The sequence below is a fragment of the Acomys russatus genome, chromosome 13 (assembly GCF_903995435.1).
Source record: "Acomys russatus chromosome 13, mAcoRus1.1, whole genome shotgun sequence".
Taxonomy (NCBI): Eukaryota; Metazoa; Chordata; class Mammalia; order Rodentia; family Muridae; genus Acomys; species Acomys russatus.
In genome coordinates this window covers 7,605,433-7,628,903 of record NC_067149.1, presented here as the reverse complement: position 1 = coordinate 7,628,903, position 23,471 = coordinate 7,605,433, and the positions used below count along the sequence as shown (strand labels likewise).

General features: G+C 39.9%; 2 protein-coding genes and 1 pseudogene across 2 annotated transcripts; 1 reads left to right on the top strand and 2 right to left on the bottom strand.

Moving 5' to 3' along the window:
- Nucleotides 1-3,747: 3,747 nt before the first annotated feature.
- LOC127196799 (regenerating islet-derived protein 3-alpha) lies at nt 3,748-6,864 on the bottom strand. Its single transcript, XM_051154567.1, has 6 exons — nt 6,846-6,864; nt 6,460-6,565; nt 5,502-5,620; nt 5,166-5,303; nt 4,263-4,389; nt 3,748-4,020 (listed from the first exon to the last, which is right to left on the bottom strand). Exons 2-6 carry the CDS (start codon nt 6,533-6,535, stop codon nt 3,956-3,958), a joined length of 525 nt encoding a protein of 174 aa, XP_051010524.1. The 5' UTR covers nt 6,536-6,565; nt 6,846-6,864; the 3' UTR covers nt 3,748-3,955.
- Nucleotides 6,865-10,657: 3,793 nt separating this feature from the next.
- On the top strand, nt 10,658-11,256 carry LOC127196944 (high mobility group protein B3-like; annotated as a pseudogene).
- Nucleotides 11,257-16,289: 5,033 nt separating this feature from the next.
- On the bottom strand, nt 16,290-18,727 carry LOC127196798 (regenerating islet-derived protein 3-beta-like). The gene is made up of 5 exons (XM_051154566.1): nt 18,652-18,727; nt 18,038-18,156; nt 17,718-17,855; nt 17,013-17,139; nt 16,290-16,770 (listed from the first exon to the last, which is right to left on the bottom strand). The coding sequence occupies exons 1-5, from the start codon at nt 18,725-18,727 to the stop codon at nt 16,703-16,705; spliced, it is 528 nt and encodes a 175-aa protein (XP_051010523.1). The 3' UTR covers nt 16,290-16,702.
- Between the last annotated feature and the right edge of the window lie 4,744 nt (nt 18,728-23,471).

Sequence of the window (23,471 nt, the reverse complement as noted above, 5' to 3'; positions counted from 1 at the left end):
CTACTTTGAGTTAATTTTCATTTTACTTGTTTTTTAAGTATTATTATTTTTGTTTATCTTGTGTACCTATGTGTGATAAATGAGGTTCATATGTGGAGGTCAGAGTTCTCTGTTTATGTCACTTGGATCCTACATTGAATTACTGTTCTCAGGCTTAACAGCTGGGACCTTTACTAACCGAGCCATCTTTCTGGTCTTTGAGTTAATTTTTACATGCCACAATTTCAATATTCATATTCCTGTATCTGGATATCAATTTAGTATGGATATATGATATGTATGTCTATATATATTTCAATGTATTTATTTAAATAAATAAATGCCCCTCTTCCTTCCTCTCCTCCTCAGAGATGGGAAATGTTCCCCATAGGTACCAACATTCCCTGGCACATTAAGTTGCTGCAGATCCTCTTCCACTGAGGCCAGACAGGACAGCCAAGTTAGGAGAATGAGATCCAAAGGCAGGCATCAGAGTCAGAGGGTGCCCCTGCTCCAGTTGTTTGGGGATCAATATGAAAACCAAGCTGTGCATATGTCCAAGCTGTTACAAATGTGCAGGGGCGCTAAGACCAGTACATGCATGCTCTTTGGTTGGTGGCTCAATCTCTGTGAGCTCCCGTGGGCTTTGGTCAGTTGACTCTATAGGTCTTCTTGGGGAGTCCTTGTCCCCTTAGGCTCCCTCTGTTGCTGTCCCAACTTTTCCATAGGATACCCTCATTCTATCAATTGTTTGGCTCTATGTCTTTGCATCTGTTTCCATCAGCTGCTAGGTGAAGCCTCTCAGAGGAGACATGCCAGGCTCCTGTCTATAAGCATAGCAGGGTAACACTAATAGTGTCAGGGATTGGTTCTTTCCCACAGGATGGGTCTCAAGAAGGGTCAGTCTTTGGTGGGCCATTCCCTCAATCTTTACTACATCCTTGACAATGCTAGGTGTCACCCTAGCTGAAACTCCTACCAGAGGGGCATATGGAGCCTAACGTGGTCACAACTGTAGCCAGGCAGGACTTCCAAAGTTGGGATCAGGACACCAACCCACCCACAAAACCTTTGACCCAAAATTTGTCTTACTGACAAGATGTTCAGGGACAAAAGTGGAGCCCTTTACTCTGAGATAAAGTCTATCTTTGTTGGTGAGGTGTGTTTTGTGTATGCAGCAGAATGATGGTTCCTGTTTATACACTTATTGTATTATCCTGTGTCTTTTTATTGGCGGAATTGAGTACACTGATGTTGAGAGATATTAATGACCAATGATTGTTAGTTCCCGTCATTTTGATGTTGGCGATGGTAGTGTGTGTGTGTGTGTGTGTGTGTGTGTGTGTGTGTGTGTGTGTGTGTGTGTTTTCTTGGGTGTAGTTAAATTCCTTGGATTGGAGTTTTCCTTCAAGTGTCTTTGATAGCCCTGGATTTGTGCATAGGTATTGTCTAAATTTGGTTTTGTCATGGAATATCTTATTTTCCTCATCTATGGTGATTGAAAATTTTGCTAGGTATAGCAGTCTGAGCTGACATTTGTGGTCTATTAGGCTCTTCAAGACATATACCCAAGCCCTTCTGGCTTTTAGAGTCTCTGTTAAGAAGTCAGGTATAATTCTGATAGGTCTCCCTTTATATTTGACTTGGTCTTTTTCCCTTGCAGCTTTTAATATTATTTCTTTGTCCTGTGCTTTTAGTGATTTTATTATTGTGTAGCTGGAGGATTTTATTTTCTGGTCCAGTCTATTCAATGTACTGTAAACTTCTTGTACATTTATGTGCATCTATTTATTTAGGTTGGGAAATTTTTCTTCTCTGCTTTTGTTGAAAATATTCTCTGGTCCCTGGAGCCTGGAATCTTCTCTTTTGTCTATTCCTATCATTCTTAGGTTTTGTCTTTTTATAGTGTTCCTGATTTCTTGGATGTTTTGTGCCATGAATATTTTAGATTTAACATTTTTATTTACTGATGTATTGATTTATTCAATTATATCTTCCAAGCCTGAGATTCTCTCCTCCATCTCTGATATTCTGTTGGTGATGTTATGTCTGTAATTTCTGTTCTTTTTCCTAAATTTTCCATCACCAGGATTCCCTCAATTTGTGTTTTCTTTATTGTTTCAATTTTCCTTTTCAGGTCCTAAACCTTCCATTCATTTCCTTCACTTATTTGATTGTACTTTCTTTAAGGGCTTATTAATTTTCTCTTTAAAGATCTCTATCTGGTTGTGTTTTCTTGTATTTCTTTAAAGGGATTTATTGTTTTTTCTTCTTTAAAGGCCCATATTATCTTTATAAGGATAGATTTAAGGTCATTTTCTTGTGCTTCAGTTCTGTTAGGATAACTAGGGCTTGTTGTAGTAGGTTAGCTGTGTTCTTCTGAGGCCATGTTGCCCTGGCACTTTTTCACTCTGTTCTTACCTTGGCCATCTGGTTGTCCTGGTGTTGGGTAGGTGTTTCTAATTCCATAAGACTTCTCAGAAAAATGAGTAGAAGTTTAGCTAGGAGGGGAGATACTCTTGGGTTCTGGCAGCCCTCCTCTCTAAGGTAGTAAGGCTGTGGGCCTGAGACTGGAAGTCAAGGGACAGCCCCTAACTCTCCTCTGCTGGCTGTGTCCCAATGTACTCCCAGGCAGGGGATTATGGTGAAGAGGTCTAACCTGAATGATCCTGGAATTTGGTAGGCAGGTCTCCTCAGGAAGGACAGACACTGGACATTCCTGTCATCTGGCAGCCCTCCTTGTTAAGGCTGGTAAGACCATGGGCCAAAGGTTGTAATTGTGTGATCCTAGGACCCCAGCTGGCTTTTTTGAGCTAGATATAATTTTTCTTCCATAAATTCTTGATAAATTTGATCCTGTCATTTAATTATAATCTTTGTTCTGTATTTTCACAGCTTTCAACAACATATTAATAATATACAAGCTAATCACGGGAATAGATAAATATTCTAGGTCTTTGGGGGTTGATTTGTGGGAGTTCATATGTGTGGACATCTCTGTATTGGAATGGTTCCTATAGCCAGGGATAGTCTAGAGGCAAGGTCATAGGAGACTATCAAATCTGAAGGTCTGTTTTAATGGGATTGATTCGGTGCTAGGTAGAAAATAGAAAAAGGCTACTAACACAGAAAAGACTGACCAGTTATTCAACATTGCTAAAGTCTGTATCTGTGAGTCTTGGTCTGGTGGTAGGTCCACAGGTGTGGCTTGGAGTCTAAGATTGAAGATTCTTGCCTGCAGAAGATGAGGTAGGTGGGCATTAATAATGAGATTGTCTTGATGAAGTCTCAATTAAATGGATTAGGTTTCACTGGAATAAAAACATCTTTATATCTTGAACACATGCTTGGTGATCAAGAATGTCAGCTTAGAGCCAAAGCTGGTGGGGGATTCCTAGAACTTGAGCCAAAACAGTTGAAATGACATAAGCAGTGGATCTGAGGGCTCACTTCATTAATAACAACTAAAGGAGCCACAGCACTGGATTTAACTGAGTTACTCTACTGTTACTGTTTTGTACCCTACCCTACTGTTCTGAATAGATATGGAGGATAATTTTACCTTCCTCTGCCAAGCAGAGAATATGTGAGAGGACTGTATCTTTATATATCTATAAGGGTACACTGTAGAGTCCACAGTCATTATAGCACACCAAGGGGAGATGCACTCCTCTGTAGTGAGCATGTAGTTTCCTTCCTCCACCACTTTCTGGCCCTCCACAGCACCTTACCGTGAGAGTAAAACACAGAGGCACAAATGAAGCCATTTTAAATTATTTATCTGTAAGATTTCAAAGCACAAACTATACATAAATGCCTGAAACAAGAGTAAGGAGATGGATGAAAGAAGACGAATCACCAGAATATCAAGTCTGATGCAGGACTGTGAAGTGACCACAGCCTTGCTGAGTGAATCTTTGTATTTGATTCCTTGTCATGATAAGCTTCATGACAAACTCAGGAATCTGCCTGTCTCCTACTTGAACTTGCAGACAAAAGGTAATTCCCCATCACAGTGATGATCTCCCCACTTCAGAAATCCTGCAAAGAAAGAAAAGACATGTTGTGCCTTGTGGGTATCATGGTGAGGCACCTCAGAATCTGTACTACGTCTCAAAGCCTTTCATTTAGCTTCACCAATTTCCTACTTAGGGGCATGAAAGTTAGGAGAACACAAAGACATACTGCATTCTCTGGTTCAGGAGGATAGGTACAAGGTCATACCCATTGGTAGAAAACAAGAGTGAAAAATATTGGGCAAAGGTAGTACTTTCATTTCTTACTTGATGTTGCTGTTAGACTCCCACAGTGACCACGATTAACAGTAGAGGAAGGATCTCCATCCCAGTTAAGATAATTCAGGACATCAGAGTTACTCCACTCCCATCCATCTCCATTGGGTTGTTGACCCTGTACAGTAGAGATGGGAAGAGAAAGTATGTTAGAGATTCACGGAATTTGGTTCATTCCACCATGCTGTCCAGACACCTTTTCAATTGGAAGACTGACTTAATTTGTATCTCCTACAGGCTCCTCTTTGGCAGTAATCACAAGCACTGTAGAACAAGAGAAACAAGGTACATGCTACATGATGAATTATGATGCATTTCAGAATAGCCTCTGGATCTCACACTATCACCTCTAAAAACAACAAAAGTAGGAGGTGGGGAAATGTCTCAGCAGTTCAAAGCACTTCCTGGTCCTATAATGGACCCCAAGATTAGATTCCAGCACTCATATAGTAGCTCACAACCATCTTAACTATAGTCCTAAAGTATCTGTTCCTACTTTCTGACTTCTTCAAGCACTGGACATGCACATGGCACACACTCATACAGTTAGGGAAACCACAAATAAAATAGATACATCTAATTTTAATAAATAAATGTAAATCTTATATTAATTTACAGTACTCCCAGAATTTTTTTGTGAAAATTTCTTGAAGACCAAAGAAATTTCTAATTGGTTTTCTCAAATAAAAAAGAAAAACACAGAAGCTGACAACAGGCAAGAAAAAAAAATTAAACTGAAGACTAGGAACCTCCATAGATTTCAGCCCTTCAACTATGGTGTTATGGGTGACCTTTACCTTATGTAACTCAACATCTAAGTGTTAGGTTCTCCTAATGTTACACACAGAGAGGAGACACAGAAACTGTGCTTAGAAGGAAAAGATAAAATCTCACCATGGTTGGATCATGGAGCCCAATCCAGACATCTTTGTAATTGTTTATTCTGCCATTCACCAGGGTGGACACAAAAGAAGCCTCGCCTCCACTAAGAATAGACACAAGGTGTCCTGAGGGTCTTTTCTGGCAGGCCAGCTGTGTGCGAGACAGAAAGGGAGAGAGTCTGAGACTCCACTGGCCAGTGATGGGGTTGATGTGTGTGAGCAGAAAGATTACATAAATGAAAGAGCAGTCATTCTGAACCGCCAATGAATCATGAAACTTGAGGCTTCTTCTCCTGTCGCCAACTCATACTTTATGGGGTTATCTTCAACCCCACCCCTCAGCACTCACGTCTGCTTGAAACCAGGATTTTGGTGTCACTATCAAAGCATAGCAGTGGGAGCGATAGGCCATAGAGCCCGTGGGGCAGCTGATACGTGGAGAGGGAATTTCCTTCTGGGAGTCTTCACCTGGGGGTGGAGGAAAATAAAAAATGGGATGGCATGACATGTAGAGTGGGAGATTGATGGGGAAGTCAACTCAAGAGAATGTTAATAAAGGGTGTTTTTTGGAGTGGTGGCTGTAATCAAGACAGTGATAGCCTCACTAAATTTTCCCTCTTGTAATCTTGTCTTTTGTTTGTTTTGGCTTTCATTGTGACAAAGCCTTTCAGTAGCACAGGATGTCCTAGAGTTCATTATGTAGATGAAACTGACCTTGAATTCACAGATATTCTCCTTCCTTTGCCTCTTGGATTCTGGGATTAAAGGAATGGCCACTATATCCAGCTAGGTTCTTTGCTTTTATAACTTTCAATATGAAAGAGTGAGATTCTCCTTTTTTTTTAAGTAATTTATTCAGATTACATCTCAATTGTTATCACCTCACTTATATCTTTCCATTCCCCGCTCCCTCCATTTTTCATCCTATTCCCCTCCCCTAGGTATGTGTGACATAGGGGACCTCCTCCTCCACTATAAGATTGCTTTAACCTTCCTACACAATCCACAGTCTATGACACTGAATTCTCTGCTTCCTTACTGACCCTTATACATGCCTTCTCCAGCATACTAACATAATTTAGAGTCTCCTATCAAAGTGGAAACCCTCTCATTCCACTGCTGATGGACCACTATGATACTTTTCACCATGAGTAACATGGAAGAAAGCAAGATGATGGGTGAGTTTCAGATGATTTTCCTGTGTAGATACACCTCACAATTCCCACATGAGACTTCTGAGAGCAGTACTTTGCTCACTGGCTCAAACACTCACAGAACCTGTAGTTCTAGAGGCAAAGAAGACTTACCTTGTACCTGAAATAGTAACAACAGGCAGGAGAGCAGCATCCAAGATGCACTAGTGACGGTCAGGTGTGGCAGCATCTTGTCTGTGAGGAACCAGCAACCAGGGCACTAGAGGGAGTGGTGGTCAGGGATGCAAAGTGGACCATTCCTCCCCTTTACCTTTGCCTAGATCTGAAAGCATACACTAATCTTAGCCCCGTCCCTGTCTTGCTATGGTCTGGAGTGAAATGAAGAATCCAACATTTCCCTTTGCCCTGAAAACCACCCAGGCAGCCTTCGGTGATTCTCAGAGCCCTATTTTCTGTTAGGACATGAACTCTCTTTTATCTTCTATAGTATGAGAGATGAACTGCTGCAAGGCTCTCATCATCTTTTAGCTCCCATTTACCTGTCTTGCAGAGATCTCAGCTGGTTGTTCTGGACAGAGATGACTGCTTTTATAATAGGAGTTGAGGGCGGAGCATCAATGTGAATAAGTTGAATGCTTATGCAAATCAGGGTAGTGGATAGAACTTGGCATGGGCTCTAGGTGGTTCCCAGCAAAATTGCAGGACTCTTCCTGGCAATGACCAGGAACTCACACAAGGGGTTATTTCCTGTTAGCAAAGCTGCTCTGTCCTCTGATACAGATGATGTTTGAAATTCTGCCTTGTTGACCTCCACCAGATACCTTCTGGGAAACTTAAGTGAGGCTAATTTGTAGCTTCATAATCTCATGCTGCAGAAACTTATGTAATTTTTAATGCATACATTCATACAGACATGCACACATACATACATACAGTATACAATCCATAAGAAGTCATTAATTTCCTGTAATGACCTACTTTTGTTTACTCTACTCTATCAGCTTAAAGTCTTTATGTTCCAATATGACTGTAGCTATTTCTACTCTTCTCTGCCTTCTATTTTCTTAGAATAACATTTCCATTCTTTCCCTTTCAGTCTGTGTTTCTCAGGCCAGGTGGTGAGCATTTTGCAGGTAACAAGCACTGGTATTGCATTTTTAATAAGTTAGTCATCAAAAATATTTTTACTTACATTCTTTTTTCCTGTATAACATTTACATTCAGGGTTATTATTAAAAAGCATATAGTTGGTCCTCTCACTTTGTTGATGTTTCTTCTTGTCATTTTTAATATTCTGTGTTCATTGTTTTGCTCCTAACCACTTGATAATTCACAGTATTGAAACAGTTGGTCTTCCTATTTCTTACTAGCTTTCCTACTCCCTTGTTAATTTACTTTTCCATGTTGTCACAAATGTGTTTGCTTTTCTTCCTCATCTGCAAGTATTAGTCTCATTACTATCTTCTTCAGTGATGGTTGAGTAGTCACGAATTTCTTTAGTTTTTGTATTTGATGCTTTTATTTTTCTTTTAAACCCAAAGCATAGCCATTGCACATATATTAATCTTGATTTATGGTCATTTTCTTTGGGAACTTAAAATATGCCATTCCATGCTCTCCTGAACCTTAGGATTTCTGCTGAGAAGTTACTTTTATACATGACTCTCTGAGTCAGTCCTTGTTTCTCGCATATTTTTGTTTCTATGGTGGTTAGCTAACTTTAACTAGATTAGCTTTAGAGGAGCTCAGTCAATCACTACTGCAATAGCAGACTTGTCACCAAGTGGAATAAACAACTGACTCTTGTCAGAATAATAAAAGACCAAAATAGAAGTTTGTAATCTGAAACATTTACTTCAAGGTGAGGTAACAGCATTACAGGCTTGCTCCAACAAAGTCTGAGAAAACTCAGTCTAAGCACAAATAGTAAAAGATTTTTAGAATGCATGAAAATGGTAGAGGCCCCATTACCCACAGTTGTTTAAATAAAAGTAATGGAAGATATATAAAAGGAACAAAATATTGTGATTTTCACATTTTAATAAAGCCTAAACATAATTACTGAATGGAAACAGTATTAAATGTATGTTAGGAACTATTGTCTAGTTAAAGGTAAAATTAAAGAGGACACTATCACACAAATGGCAGGATTTAGAATGAATTCTCAGCATTGTTTTTCTTCTGAGTTGTTAAAATCAGCACTGAACTCTGATGAATGTATGACATTCTTATTTTTACAGATTGTCTCTATGTAGCCCAACTGTCTTGGACTTCTTCCTTACCTCAGCCTCCTAAGGGCTAGGATGACATGCATGCCCCACCATGCCTTGTTTCATGCTATATTTTTTCATGTTAAATTTTACTTACTAAGAGTTATTATTTTCATCATATTTTTGTTTGTTGGGGTATAGGAGCATATTCTATAAAAAGGTTTTTGGTTTTGTTTTGCCTGTTGGACTTTGCTGATTAGATCCACAAGTTGTAACAATCTATTTCATTTTATGTATGTGTGAAATATGTGATATGTCCTAATAAGAGTCTTAAACTATCGCCCCTCAAAACTCCTATAGTTTTAAAGTTTAATGTGGAAATGTTTGCGAATTTACTCAGTGATACTAAGTTAGTCAAATAGGCCTATGATCCTTGGTGTGAGGCCCTGCACCACGGACCAAGCATAACCAAAAGCTTGCGGCAAAGAATGTAAATCCACCATTTTCTAGCTTGTGCAAGTCTATGATTTACTTGGCAATACCTCAAAAGAAGTGAGTGAAGCTACCAAAAGTTTTACTGCATGTCAAGTACTTATAATATTAGGTGATGATAGATAGATAGATAGATAGATAGATAGATAGATAGATAGATCAGAACAAAAGCCTAGCATATGATAGAATTGACCCTCAGTGTCCTTAGGAAATTGGTTCCAGGACCCCTTTAGGAACCAAAATCCAAACATGTTTAACTCTTTTATATAATACTGAATAAATAGTATGTACATATAACTTTGGGTATTCACTTATATGCTTTAAGCCATCTCTAGATTACTTATATTACCTAAAACAATGTAAATACTACATAAATAGTTGATATGTTCAAATTTTTAAAATAATGACAAGATTCTGCACATGTTCAGGAGAGACTAAAATTTAAAAATATACTTACCACTGACTGAATCCATCCGTGTAGAACTTCTAAAGTTAAATAGATGATTGTTCTTTATAGATAGACAGTAATAGAATGTAAAATGGCAACTTTTAAAATAGTTTCTATTTTATAAGGATCAATTGCTTTGGAACATATGAACACATTTCCTATAGCTGAATCACTGAAGTTTCTTTGTCTACTCATTAAACAATAATTCATGAATGTCATAAATTACGACACAACTGTACAGCAGTTTGTCTTAGAAAACATGGCCATGAGTTTCAATATCAACCTACCCACACAATCACAGAGACCAGGAAAACACATGCTTAAAGGCAGATATTGACTTCAGTTCACTTTTCCATGGATTCCTTGAGTTCAGAGGCATTAAGAAGAGAAAATGTCCTTTGCCAGCTGCAAATGCATAGATGTAATTGACACAGGCTAAAGATGCGGACTTAATTAACATTAAGTAATTGTCATTTTTAAGCCATCTTTCATTTGCCTTTATGGGTACATATGTCAGCACAGTGGAGCCTGTTAATATATACACATGGCATATACTCACATAATGGTAGACATCCTCATATGCACACACATACAGACACATGCATGCACATATTTAAAAGAATAAATATAAAATAGAGAGCTAGAATCATTTATGAAAGAATCTTGAAACCCCTTTGAGTATGTGATAAAAGTCAGTATGCTATTTTGAAGTATCATTCTGAGCTGAAAACACACCTGCAATCTCTTCTCACTAAGTACCTAAGAAACAAGGAAATAGCAAAGAAGCACATTTATTCACCTGTTGTTCCTTAAACTACTGGCTACAATGTTGACTCACTGATTGCTTTAAACATGATATCCTGATTTTTAAAAAACTTGAAACAGCCATTGAGCCAGTAATTGTACTTTGTATACAGTACAAATCAAGTTTTAATACACCAAATTTTACCATTTTGATGTATCTTAAATCTTATTAGACAAGCACAAAAACGGATATGTGTCTACAGAAGTCAGTTCTTCAGCACAACTGAAAATGCATTCAATTTCATATGCCTATACATATTTCCTTAAAAACTAAAAATTATCATTTCTCTAAATTTTATTTTAAAAAAGAACTGCATGAGGCAGCTAGCAAGAGGCTGGGGAGAGCTGAGCTGCATGACATGCTGCGCTGCCCAGACAATCGAAGAATACAGTGAGGATGGCTAAAAGTGACTCTAAGAAACCAAAGGACAAGATGTCTACTTATGCCTTATTCATGCAGACATGCAGGAAAGCACATAAGAAGAAAAACCCAGAAATCTCAGTCAACTTTGCGGAGTTTTCCAAGAAGTGCTCTGAGGGGTGGAAGACAGTGGCTGGCAAAGAGAAATGAAAGTTTGATGAAATGGCAAGGGCGGATAAAGTTTTCTTTGATCAGGAAATGAAAGACTATGGACCAGCTAAAGGAGGCAAGAAGTAGAAGGGCCCTAACGCCCCCAAAAGACTTCCATCTGCATTTTTTCTTATTCTGCTCTGAATTCTGTGCTCAAGAACAAATCCACAAACCCTGGCATCTCCATTGGAGATGTGGCCAAAAAGCTGGGTGAGATGTGGACTAACTTAAGTGACTGTGAAAAGCAGCAGTACATTACCAAGGCAGCAAAGCTGAGGGAGAAGTGTGAGAAGGATGCTGCTGACTATAAGCCTAAAGGGAAGTTTGACGGCACCAAGGATCCTGTTGAAGTTGCCCAGAAAGAGGTAGGAAAAGAATAGGAGGAGGAGAAAGAGGAAAAAGAATACAAAGAGGAATACGAATAACATCTGTCTCCTTGTGAATACCTTCAAGTAGGAGAGCGCCGTGATTAACACATCTCCTATTTGAGCTGTGTCTATAGCCTTTGTTAGGTTTAATTACTAAATTTGATCACAATCAGACTGTAGTTTCTCAAAGTGTCAGTGGTTTACACAAAGTGGCCGTGGATGTCCGGAGCGTCCTGAAACTGTATCAAGGTCGTACATAGCTCCAAACATTTTTAAAATGAAAAGGCACTCTCATGTTCTCCTCACTCTGTGCACTTTGCCGTTGGTGTGGCAAGGCATTTGAAGATGTTCTGGCATTTTCTTTTCAATGTGTAAGGTAATGTTAACTATATGGTTGTTGACTAGAAATCTTGAGTTGTAAGCTGTACATATCAATAGTTTGTAAAGAGAACAAAATAAGGCAGACAGATGCTTGATGCTCCTTGTTTGGCATAGAGGCTGTGAGGGAAAATGCCTTTTGGAGGGGGCCGTAGCTCAGGCCATGCACTGAGGCTGGACCTGTTGGTACCATGGTGGGCATTCATTTATCTTCAGGTTGTCTTGTTTGTATATATAATGGCATAGCATTCTGATACTCTTAGCTGTGGAAAAGGGGGGAGTTGTCAGCTGGCATGAGAAGTGTTTAGATTTTTTCTTAAGTGTGGTAGATTTCAAGCTGGTTTTAAACCAACTGCATCTATGAGAGTTCAGGAACTCTCTGTACCTAAACACAACTTGCAACATTCAGGGTTTTTTTTTTTTTTTTTTTTTTTTGTATGTTTAGAATGCTGAAATGTTTTTGAAGTTAAATAAACAGTATTACATTTTTTTAACTGTATAATCTGTAGCATGGAGTTGCCTGTGTTTACTTAGGTTTCCCAGAACTTGACACCTGGTAGAGAGTAGCAGGATTGCAAACTTGACCTGTGTGTGAGGACAGAGCTGGCCCAACAGGAAAGGAGGCACATGGGTGGCAGTTCTCAGTCTCTGCCGTGAAAAGTCTCTGCACTCTTACTGGGAGCCTCCTGGAATCCATGGCAAGCACTACCCACCACCCTGACCCTCATGAGCCTTCCTTGTTCATGCTGATGCTGCTTTCTCAGATCTTGTTGTAAAAGCGAGGTCGCCAGCCTCCTGACCATTCATCACAGAGTTCTCCGAAGACAAGAAAGCAAGAGCTAAAAGATGGTGACTGACAGGGATTCACTTCTCACCCTGCAGTAGAATGTATAGAAACTTCTCTGACCTCACAAGGCAAAACTCTGAAAGTCAGAAGTAGGAGCTGAAGGGTAAAAAGGGTCCTTCCATCTTGTTCCAGAACCACAGAAGAAGAGGCATCACATCCCCGTTAGTGTTTCCTTACAGAGCTAGACAAGCAGGAAGGAAAGAGGTTGTGGTCTCTGTCCATGTCCTCTCTGACCATACTCCCACCAGATATGATGACGCCTCCCATGACTATCTGTAGCATATGCTGTATGCTGCTTTCCACTCTGCAGGAGACACTGCCCAACAGAAGTGGATGGAAGTGGAGCAGGTCTGGCCTGCTGACCTACTATAATTTGGAGAGGAACCATCTGTTGCTCCAGACTGCGGCTACTGTGAGGTTTTGTCTCTGGCCTCAGGTAAGACAAAAAAGAGCCATCTCTAACTATCCCCATCTTCCCCCACCCAGCTTGACCTGCTGGGTACAACCCTGAGCTGAGAAATACAGTGTAGAATTGTCATCTGGCGTCTCTCATGGTTCCCTCTATGTCTGCTTCCCTTGGAGATGCAACAATGGCGAGTGTGCAGGAGAGATGTCTAAGTCCAAAGCAGAGATTGGGTTGTTCTTTCCTTATGTTCACAGATTCACCTGACCTTTGCTTCTTGTCTCTCTGCAGGTTATCAGAAGTGGAGAGATTATAATTGTGAAACACTATTTTCCAGTGTCTCCAAATTCAAGGTCTAGGGCAGTTCTAATGTCAACAGCCTGAAAATATTCAGAAGCTCACATATACAAGGGAGAAAATATGAGGGCTCACACATAAAGAGCATGTTCTATTCATACTACCACATCTACTGCCTCGTCTTATCTCCGCTGTTCTTCCATCAGTAATTTCTCTAGGGACAGTGGCCTAAGGATTCAGAGAGCAATAATAAAATTTAGTCAACAATTTGTACTTCTGTGCTTCCTTTTGGCAGCAAGGCAAGAAGTCATGCAGAGTTAATACAGAAAGAACCTTTGATGCATCATAGTTCCAACTGTTGTTCCTAAGAAATAATATCTAATGATATATCTACTGGAGCAATGTGATTAAACTGTGGGCAAGGCTTAGGGAAGATGATGTGACCAGATGAATGCATTGTCCTCCCTTCACCCTGATAGGCTGTACATGCCCTTCAAGTTGGGACATATAGAGTCGGAAGTTATTTAAGCAGTCCTCATCAAATATCAAGTACTTGTCTGCTTCTCCACAAGGCAAAATCAAGAAGAAAATTGCTTATTGAGGCTAGAATTTCCTGGTATATAGAATGAGACTTAAAGAAATAGAGACTTATTTGTTTTAGAAGCTGCTTGCTTCACTTCCTACTTAAGTAATACGTTTATTCCTCACATTTCTGATGGGATTGAAGACTAGATAGCTATAGTTTCATAGTTAGGGTTAAGTTGTTTAGAATTTAATAAGATGTTTAAGGTCTAGTAAATTTTTAAGTTGATAAATACAAGATACTGTAGAAAATGATTTAGACACAAAACTTTAGATTCACATAGGTAAGATAGAAGGTATTTTCTTCAAGGTTGCCAATATAAATGAGATAACTCCTACATGTGGCTTTCCTGATTGTTCCATAACTGTTCCTACTCTATGCAGTTTATTATAAATAAATAAAGTCCATTTTTTGTTCCACACTATTTATTATGTTAGGAGTATACATCGAGACAGCCACCATATAGTAGGCACATGGCCATGCCCATTGCTATGTCACAATAAGAAAATAACTTTGAATTGCATTTCAACTGCAATAAAAGCATTCTAGAAGAAAAAAGTACCCTCAAATAAATGCTGCATAAACAAGAGAAGACTTCAGAACCAGTTACCCTAAGAGTCCTTGTTTCTTGACCCCTTGACATAAGGAAGGGACACATCCCCAGGAATTTTGGAGAAAAAAGAAATAGAGAGGAGGAAACAGTGTCTTAGAACTGACTAGATGACAGCAAGAAAGAATAAGGAAGTGAATATTCTGTAATGATTAGTTATATTGCTAATGTGCCACAGTGTAGAATCAAGGGTGAAGAGAATCTCTATGAGGAATTGTCCACATCAGGTTGGCCTATGGGAATATCTGGGGCATAGGGGTGGTGTGTTGCCTTGACTATAAAATGATATGTTAAGATCCAGCCCTCATGGGTCTACGTTAGTTGACTGTATAGGTCTTCTTGTGGAGTCCTTGAATCTTCCTGTTCCCCCAGTCATTCCCCAAACTCTTTCATGGGACTCCAAAGCTCTGTCTAATGTTTGGATGTGGGTATCTGCACCTGTTTACATCAGCCTCTGGGTGAAGCCTCTCAGAGGAGTTATAATAAGTTCCTCTCCACAGGCATAGCAGAGTAGCATTAATAGTGTCAGGGGCTGGTTCTCTCCCATGGGTTAGGTCTCAAGTAGGGCCACTCTTTGGTTGCTCATTCCCTTAATCTTTCCTGCATATCTTGTGAGCAGGACAAATTTTGGGCCAAAGGTTTTAGTGTCTTTATCCTTCCGCTGGACTACAGGAGGTGACTGCTTCAAACTCCATATCCCTCACTGCTAGGAATCTCAACCAGGGTGACCCTCAAATATTTCCTGGGACCTTTCCTATTGCAGGTCCCTGGCAAATCCCAGAGATTCCCCCCACCTCTGATTTTCATTCCATCACCAGGCCCTCTCTCCCCTGCTCTCACTACTCTTAATCACCCCTGATCTCCTCCCTGTCCCCTCTCCTACCATGTTCCTTCCCTCTACTTCAATACCTATTTTATTTCCCTTTCTGAGTGAGATTCAAGCATCAGAAGTTAAGAGTTTTAAGGCCGACTTCAAAGGTTTCCTTTCTCTTCTCTCTGACAGGGTCTTAAAAAGAATATTCTTGGCTTTTATCATAAGAACTTGATATGTGATGTGAGAAAAAAATCCTATGGGGATATTGGGGTCTCCATAAAAACAGAGCCTACAGAAGTGTCTTCCTCTCACCAAGGATCCACACTTAGTATTGAACCTTTCTCCCAAGAGCTTATAGGTGTATAGAGAGGGAGCTATGTCTTTGTTTCTTCTGTAAACACCAAGAAAGGGGTTTTCTCTCCTGCTTCTATTCACTCATTAGTCCAAAGAGAATTTGTTAAAGTACTTTCAGATTTTCTTTTTGTCTTGTTTGAATGAGACTAAGAAGATTCTAGAGTCTTTGTATCTGCACTGTTATGGCAATTCCATCTTTTACCAAAGTGAATAAAAATTACTATTCATATAGATTGTATTTCCAATGTGAAACTTTAAAGATGATACTTGAACTATTGAAAGCATTAGCCATCAGCTCCTACCTTGAGCAATGGCTGTGAGGGTCACAACACAACCCTCAATGAGCATGGCTCACATTATTAGTTACAGTGCAGCATGGCAAGCATGCACCTTTAGGCACAGCCTGAATAGATGGAACTGAAAATCAATTGCCGTGTCTCTTCTACAACTCTGAAATCCTTTGTCTTATTGGTCATTTACTTGAATATTTTTGTTTCCATTTTCATGTCTTTGCAGGGTTTGTGTCTCTATTTCTTGTTTTTTATTTGCTTTTTAAAGTGAGAGAGACAAAAGGGCATAGGATTGGGTGGGTAGGAAGGTAGGGATGATCTGAAGTTGGAAAAAGGGGAAAGTGTGATCAGAATATACTGCATGCAAAAAAAAAATCAATTAAAAATGGTGCACAGGCTTAGAAAGATATCTTTGAAGGTAAAAGCCTAATGAATAGAGTTGGTTTGCCTTCATTCCCAGGGAACTTACTGAAAAAGAGCTGGAGGTAGTGGCACCCACCAAAAATGATGGGACACAGAGGATCCAAAACAATTTCTCTGACACTTGTTAGTATACTGTATAGCAGAAACAAAAGAGACCCTGTTTCAACAGACCAAAGGTAAGAACTGAGACATTCTCAAATGTCACCACCCTCTGATCTCCACAGACACTCTGTGACATTCACACACCTATAGCCACATACAGACAATGATAATATTTTTAGTGGAACATAAAAACTCAAAGTGTGACTGAAGGTTTATTATTGCTTTCCGAGACATGAGGTCACAACCTATACAAAAGTGACTAAGGAAAGATCTGGAAAGAGTAAGTGAGGGCTTTGATGTGGTCTGTGGGTAGAACATACTCCTCCTGGATAAAACGTCACATTGGTCCCTTGTCCATAATGAGCTTCAGGACAAAGTTAGGCTGTTTGTTTTTGGATAAACCTAACCCGTGAATTTGCAGACATAGGGCAACTTCACATTACATGTATTATCTCTCCACTGCAGAAATCCTGAGAAGAGAAAAGGGTAAACAATTAAGGACCATGGATCTCAAAGAAATGACTCACTATGTGGCCTCAATTTGAAAAGCACTCCCTCATGCTCATCAGTGGTAACAAGGGCAGGGAAGGAGATACCCAAGAAGCCAAGAAAGAAGATGAGAGAACAAGAACACATCACATTTTCTAGCTCAGACATATCCAGGGATGTGACAAGAAAGGTATGCATTTAGGCAAGGAGGCTCTTCTCTTACCAGAAGTTCTTGACAAACTGCCACAGAAACCACGGTCTAAGGCAGTGGATGGGTTCCTCTCCCAGTTATAGTAATTCATGACATCATTGTTACTCCACTCCCATCCGCCTCCATTGGGTTCTTCACCCTGATGAGGAGGTATCCAAATAAAAGGAGGGGTCCTGAAAGCTCTCCCATGTGTGACATCTTCAGTGAAACACTGGAACCCCTCCCAACTTCCCATAACTCAGTTGATTACCCTCAGCTTTCAAGAGCACAGCAAAAGAAATCATTGTTGTTTTAACTTCGACTTATAAACCCAGGAAGTATTGATGAAACTAGGACCCACTGAAATTTATTCAAAATATAAATGGTGGTAAATTAGCAATTTCCTCTAAAAATGGAATTACAATGTTTATTCTATAAAGAGAACATATAGACTGTGCCTTTATTCTATATTTCTTGACAATACTGTGTGCAGACTCCCTGAAACTGACAAAGAATACCTCCAATTCCTCTTGTAGACCTCTGTAAAAGTCAGTAAGAGGCATATGAAGTTCATCTGAAGTCTAGGACCCTCATAGAGCTCAGCTCTGCAATAGCCCCTGATGGTTTCCCTGATCCCAGTGTCTGATCTCTGTGTCTTTTACAGTTCTTTCAGAGGAGGCACCAAGAATGTGCCTACATGATAACACTTGAGAGGAAATAGAGAAAAAGGAATCATACCAGGGTGGGGTCATGGAGCCCAATCCAGATATATGAGCAGCTGTTTCCAGTGCTCTTCAGCATGGAGGACAGGAAGGAAGCTTCTGCACCGCTAAGCACAGACACGAGATGCCCTGAAGGTCTCTTCTGGCAGGCTATCTGTGTGAGGTGCAAAGTGAAAAGGAAATTTAGACATCACTGGATAATGGTAAGGCAGAGGTAGGTAAGGGGAACAGGTTAACTTAAAAGTCAGGTATACATCTCTGAAACAATGAACTAGGGAGAATGGCAGCCCACATTCCCCCAAGACCCACATAGGCTTTCTCTTTCCCAGAACTCACTTCTGCATTGAACCAGGACTGTGGTATCCGAAGCAAGGCATAACAGTAGGAGCCATAAGCCTGGGCACCTTTGGGACAACTAATGCGTGCGGAGGGCACTTTCTTCTGGGAGTCTTCACCTGGGGTAGAGTAAGACAAATAGAGCAATGGGGTGAAATGAAAAGTGGGATTTCCATGGCAGGTCAAAACAGGGGATATGTTATGTGTTTGGGAGTTTGTATAATAAACAGATATAGTAAGTGACTACAGCCTCAGTTTTCCCTTCCTTCCTATCCATTAGTTCATGACTCCACCAACTCTAGGCAGATAAGCTTAACCTCAGTTGTCCCTGCTTCCTCTCACACAGTTCATTATTAACCATCATATTTTCCCTTTTTGTCCTATCAACATAAATTATAACCTCCAGAGGAAGCGAGGAATCCTGTCATTCCAAGAGTGTCAGGCCACTACGATACCTTCCACAACCAATGACCTGGAGGAAGGAAGGATGGTGGAGATGTTGCAGGCAGTATCCCTGTGTGGAGGTTCCTCATCATAACCACATGAAACTTTCCTGTGTTCTGTGGCTCTAAACACTGACAGGGAACACAGTGCTGGATGCAGAGAGGTCTTACCTTGCACCTGAGAAAGGAGCATCAGGCAGGAGAGCAGCATCCAGGACATGCTGGCGAGAGTCCTGAGAGGCAGCATCTTGTCTGTGAGGAAGGAACAAGCAGAGTCACCCCAGGCAGTGTGGTTAGAGAGGACATGCAGAGAGAACCATCCCTCCCGTTCTGTGACTAATTCTCTAGGGTCGTTAATATTGTCCTAAATGTCTCCTGCTATCCCGGAATTAAGTGGAAATATGTGTTTCCTCACTCCCCTGAGAGAGGGGGGATTCCTCATTCCTAGGTAGCCTTAGCTGACTTAGAATGCTGTGTACTATGAGGATAGGAACACCTTCTGTTTGTGAGAGGTAAGCCCATGTCTCTTTCCTCGTAGTTCAGCTCCCACTTACCTGTTTTGCAGAGATCTGGATAGTTTGTCAAGGCAGAGATGGCTGCTTCTTATAACAGAATTTGAGGGAGGGGCACCAATGTGAATAACTGGAAATGCTTATACAGGTTAGGATGGTGGGGAGTGCTTGGCATGGGTTCAAAGACATTCCCAGAAAGAGTAGGAGACTCTTCCTGGCAAAAACTGGAAAAAAATGTCATAAATATTACCTCCTTGCTGTTTCAAGCTTGCTTTACTCTCAAGTGTGAGTGAAATTTGAACCTTCCACACCCTCTTCCAGATATTATGTCCTAGGAAACACAATGAAACAACAGCAGAACTGTGACACAAATCATGCTGTGATATAGGTTTTAAAGTACTATTACCTAGTCAGTTAAGAAAAATAAGAATGCTAACTAAGAAAATTAAATATAAGAGTATACATGGAATCAATTTGGAAAACCTCATTAGTGTAGAAATTTCTTTATACTCTTCTGGAAGTCATGAAAATTAGAAAGAACTGAGTGGATTAGAAATTGTAGGCATAAATTGATTGATTTCGAAGAATAAAAAGAAGACATTGTGATTTTTAGGTATGCTGATAAAGCTTTATATGGTTATGTAAAATCAGCCTTTTTTTAAGTGTTTTTAAAGACAGCATTTCCCTGTTCTAGACTCACTTTGTAGACCAGGCTGGCCTTGAACTCACAGAGATCCACCTGCCTCTACCTCCTGGGTGCTGGGATTAAAGGCATGCACCACTGCCAAAACAAATGCACCCTGCATGCACTCCTCTGAGAATAAGAATAAGTCTCAGTTCATTGTATACTAACCTGGAAATGTGTTACCCTGGGGAACCATCCTCAGACTGAGATCTCTCAGTTACAGGATCCTGGTAGACTCTTTAACAATGGTTTTGTAACTCTACTGTTAATTTCGTATTAAGTATTTATTGTCTGTGACATGTTTATGTCTAAGTGTCTATGACTCTATAACATCTGTACTTTTGGAACCAAAAAACTGATGTAGTGGCATAGTTTTGATTAAGTCAAGGTCACCATCCCTTGGCCTTCTTGTACATCTGTAAGTAGAAAACAGCTATTGTCAGTCAGGCCCTGCGGCACAGGTCGGCAATCTAAACCACTCAGGAGGCTGAGGCAGATGCATTGTAAACGTAAGGCCTGTCTGGGCTAAAAGCTCAAGGTCATTCTGGGAATGTTATTAAAAGCCCATATCAAAACAGAAATTGAAGAGAGGTCTGTATATATAAGTTTGTAGCAGAACATTTGCCTACCATGTACAATGCCTTGAGTTCCATCCACAGTAGAATATGCGCACAAAAAAATTCATGTCATTGTTTTGAAATACTAGACTTTGATTAACAGAAAATTAGTTAACTGAAGTAAAATCCAACCCTTGTGTACGAACTTTTAATAGTCTTTATGACTAACTGCAAAATCAGCATACTGAAGTGAAGAACAGAGATTGCTCTCTAGAAAAACACCTAACCGTAACCTGATGTAACTCACTGTTTTGTATCAGCTATTTTGCTTCTTACATGAAAACCAAGTTGACAAATGTTTAGTTGTTCACCTATGATCAATTTATTAATAGACATTAAAATTGACCAATGCAAATTAGTGAATACATACTTGTAAAATGCTCCATCATATAAATTTCAACAATTGATAAAGAAAAAGCAATTTGGAACTCTCAATAAATTTTAGGAGAGCAAAAGAACTCTGTGGTCAGAACAGTTTAAAAATGTTTGATAAGTATGTAGCAACAAGTTTAGAGGAAAAGAATTATGAGCAATAGATTTTTTATATATTTTATTAATGTATTCATATTATATCTCAATGATTATCCCATCCCTTGTATCCCCCCCATTCCTCCCTCTCTCCCATTTTCCCTTTACTCCCCTCCCCTATGACTGTGACTGAGGGGGACCTCCTCCCCCTGTATATGCTCATAGAGTATCAAGTCTCTTGGTAGCCTGCTATCCTTCCTCTGAGTGCCACCAGGCCTCCCCATTCAGGGGATGTCTTCAAATATGGGGCACCTGAGTTCATGTGAAAGTCAGACCCCACTTTCCACTCAATTGTGGAGAATGTCCTGTCCATTGGCTAGATCTGGGTAGGGGTTTGAAGTTTACTGCATGTATTGTCCTTGGCTGGTGCCATAGTTTGAGTGGGACCCCTGGGCCCAGATCTACCCATCATAATGTTCTACTTGTAGGTTTCTAGAAGCAAGGGATAATGGGGAAATAGAATGAGCAATAGATTTTATGCTATACCATGGAGACTCCTCCGCAACCTGCAGAAGGTGAGAAGTCTTGTCGTGTAAAAGGCTTCCTTTCTCTAGTAAGTGAATATAAGGAATGTGAGCAATATAGAAGTGTTAACACATGAGGAATGTATGTAGGTCAGTATTGACTCTTGATTTAAATAAGCCAAAGAGGAAATATTGATTATGAGATCAGTAGATACACAGTCCTCTATTTCATCTGTAGAGCATTACCATTACTCATTTTACTTGGTCTTATGCTATAATCACCCAAAGCTTGTTATATTATTTATTTAAGAAAATATTATATGTAATCTTGGTTAAAAGTAGGAAAATCATTATATCTTTTCCTCTTGCTTCTTAATAGTCTATAAGTTTTAGCTTTATCCCATGGTCTTTGAATATGATGCACCATGTTTTCATTTAAATGAGCTGATGTTAAATTCATAAGGCCATGACAATCCATAGAATATGTGCAGTTGACTTATGAAGCAGTTGTTCATTTTTCTTTTTTGTGTTTGATCTCTAGAACTGCAGTTTGATTTTTCCCAGGATTTGTGTGTCTCTGCACATACTGTATATTTTTCTTAACCGTGGTACATTTTTTTCTATTACAGTCTTTACTAAGTTTTGTTGTAGGCTCTGTTTCTTAACAATTAAACTTTATTATACAGCCCAACTAGCTTACACAAGAAGGAAAAAAGGTTAAAGGGAAAAAAGAGTGAACCTTTCGGTATTCGTTCCATGGGATGGGTCCTTAGGTGGCACTGGCCTGTGTGCTGATCGAGCATGTTCGCTGATCTACGTGAGCTGAAACTGGGTCTGAACTTGTTGTTCTCTCTTCCCACCTGCCTGAGTCATGTGGGAAGGTAGGTCTCCTTCTCCCATAGAAGGTCAATTAGAAAAACAATAGTCCAGGTGGGGTCCCCAGGTCTGCTTCCTGAATTCCAGGCCCAGGATGGCTCCACTCAGTCTGTCACAAGGTATTCATGGGGTGCCCAAGGGTAAAGCCTGCCAAGACTGCTCCCACCTGTGACAAAGCTTATTCTTTCCCACATTTTGTAGCAGTTGTTCTTTTATTCCCACAGCCAGAGGAAGGAGGCACTTCTTGGCTCTTCATTACCAGAACCTTATTGGTCCTTGTAAGGAAACAACATTCCATGACAGTATTGTAGCCTGCCAAGGAGTATACATTACAGGCTTTTCCCACTTTTAATGATGATCCACATCATAGATTTAGGAATATGTAAAATTGTCATTGTTCCTAATGAATACAGGGAGTTGCACCAGATAAACAGAATCTAAAAGATCCTGGTATCTTTGAAATTATCAAACAGGTTATTTGTTTTAGCCAAAATAATATCTAATGGGTTGAATGCTCCTCATATATTTTTCTTTGAACTAAGAATGTAGTAATTGTTAAAACTCCCCGTATCAATATTAACTATATGTTTAAGTCACATTTTACAAAAAATATTCTTCCAAAGTAGATTGGAAATGAAAGAAGAAAGTTTCTTTTCACAGAAGCGACAATGTCTTCAATGCTTCATGACACTGTCTTCCATGAGCTGGCTTCACCCTCCACACAGTGCAAAGGTAAGCCTGTGTCATTAGGTATTTCCCTTAGGCCTGGTGGAACTTGGGAGTACTTTTCAGTTCACGATTAGCCTCCTTTATACAACCTTACTATAAAACTACAACACAAAAGCACAGAGTCTGAATTGAAATGTTTCTTGTTGCTCTCTGGGAACTAAAGCCACCACACACAGAGAAAAGAAACAGAAGAATGGAAAGAAAGGGGGTAGAGAAATGGAGATTTGGGATCAGATTTGTGAGCCTTTATTCATGGCTCTTTCTCTATGATAAGCTTTCTGAAAACTTTTGGTTGCTGTCTCCTCATCTTCCTACTCCCTGTATTTGCAGATCCTCACACCTGTAATCTCTCCACATCAGAAATCAGAGAGAGAGAGAGAGAGAGAGAGAGAGAGAGAGAGAGAGAGAGAGAGAGAGAGAGAGAAGATATTAAGTGTACAAGAGAAGTAGATCTTGTGAACCCTGTAAAGTTGCATCTCTGGCTCTGATCAAGATCCTAGCACAGGACAAGCAGGCAGAAAGCAAGGAGATAAGACAAGGAAAAAACCACCAAGGAATTTTATAAGTTTGGGGGAAATCA

Excerpts from the sequence above, each read along its gene's own strand:
- LOC127196798 (XM_051154566.1), bottom strand. The coding sequence starts at position 18,727 with ATGCTGCCTCTCAGGACTCTCGCCAGCATGTCCTGGATGCTGCTCTCC. Across the intron at positions 18,157-18,651 it reads GCTCCTTTCTCAGGTGCAAG|GTGAAGACTCCCAGAAGAAA; the intron begins GTAAGACCTCTC and ends ACTCTACCCCAG. Across the intron at positions 17,140-17,717 it reads GGCTCCATGACCCCACCCTG|GGTGAAGAACCCAATGGAGG; the intron begins GTATGATTCCTT and ends CCTCCTCATCAG.
- LOC127196799 (XM_051154567.1), bottom strand. The coding sequence starts at position 6,535 with ATGCTGCCACACCTGACCGTCACTAGTGCATCTTGGATGCTGCTCTCC. Across the intron at positions 5,304-5,501 it reads AATCCTGGTTTCAAGCAGAC|CTGGCCTGCCAGAAAAGACC; the intron begins GTGAGTGCTGAG and ends TCTCGCACACAG. Across the intron at positions 4,021-4,262 it reads GAGTCTAACAGCAACATCAA|GATTTCTGAAGTGGGGAGAT; the intron begins GTAAGAAATGAA and ends CTTTCTTTGCAG.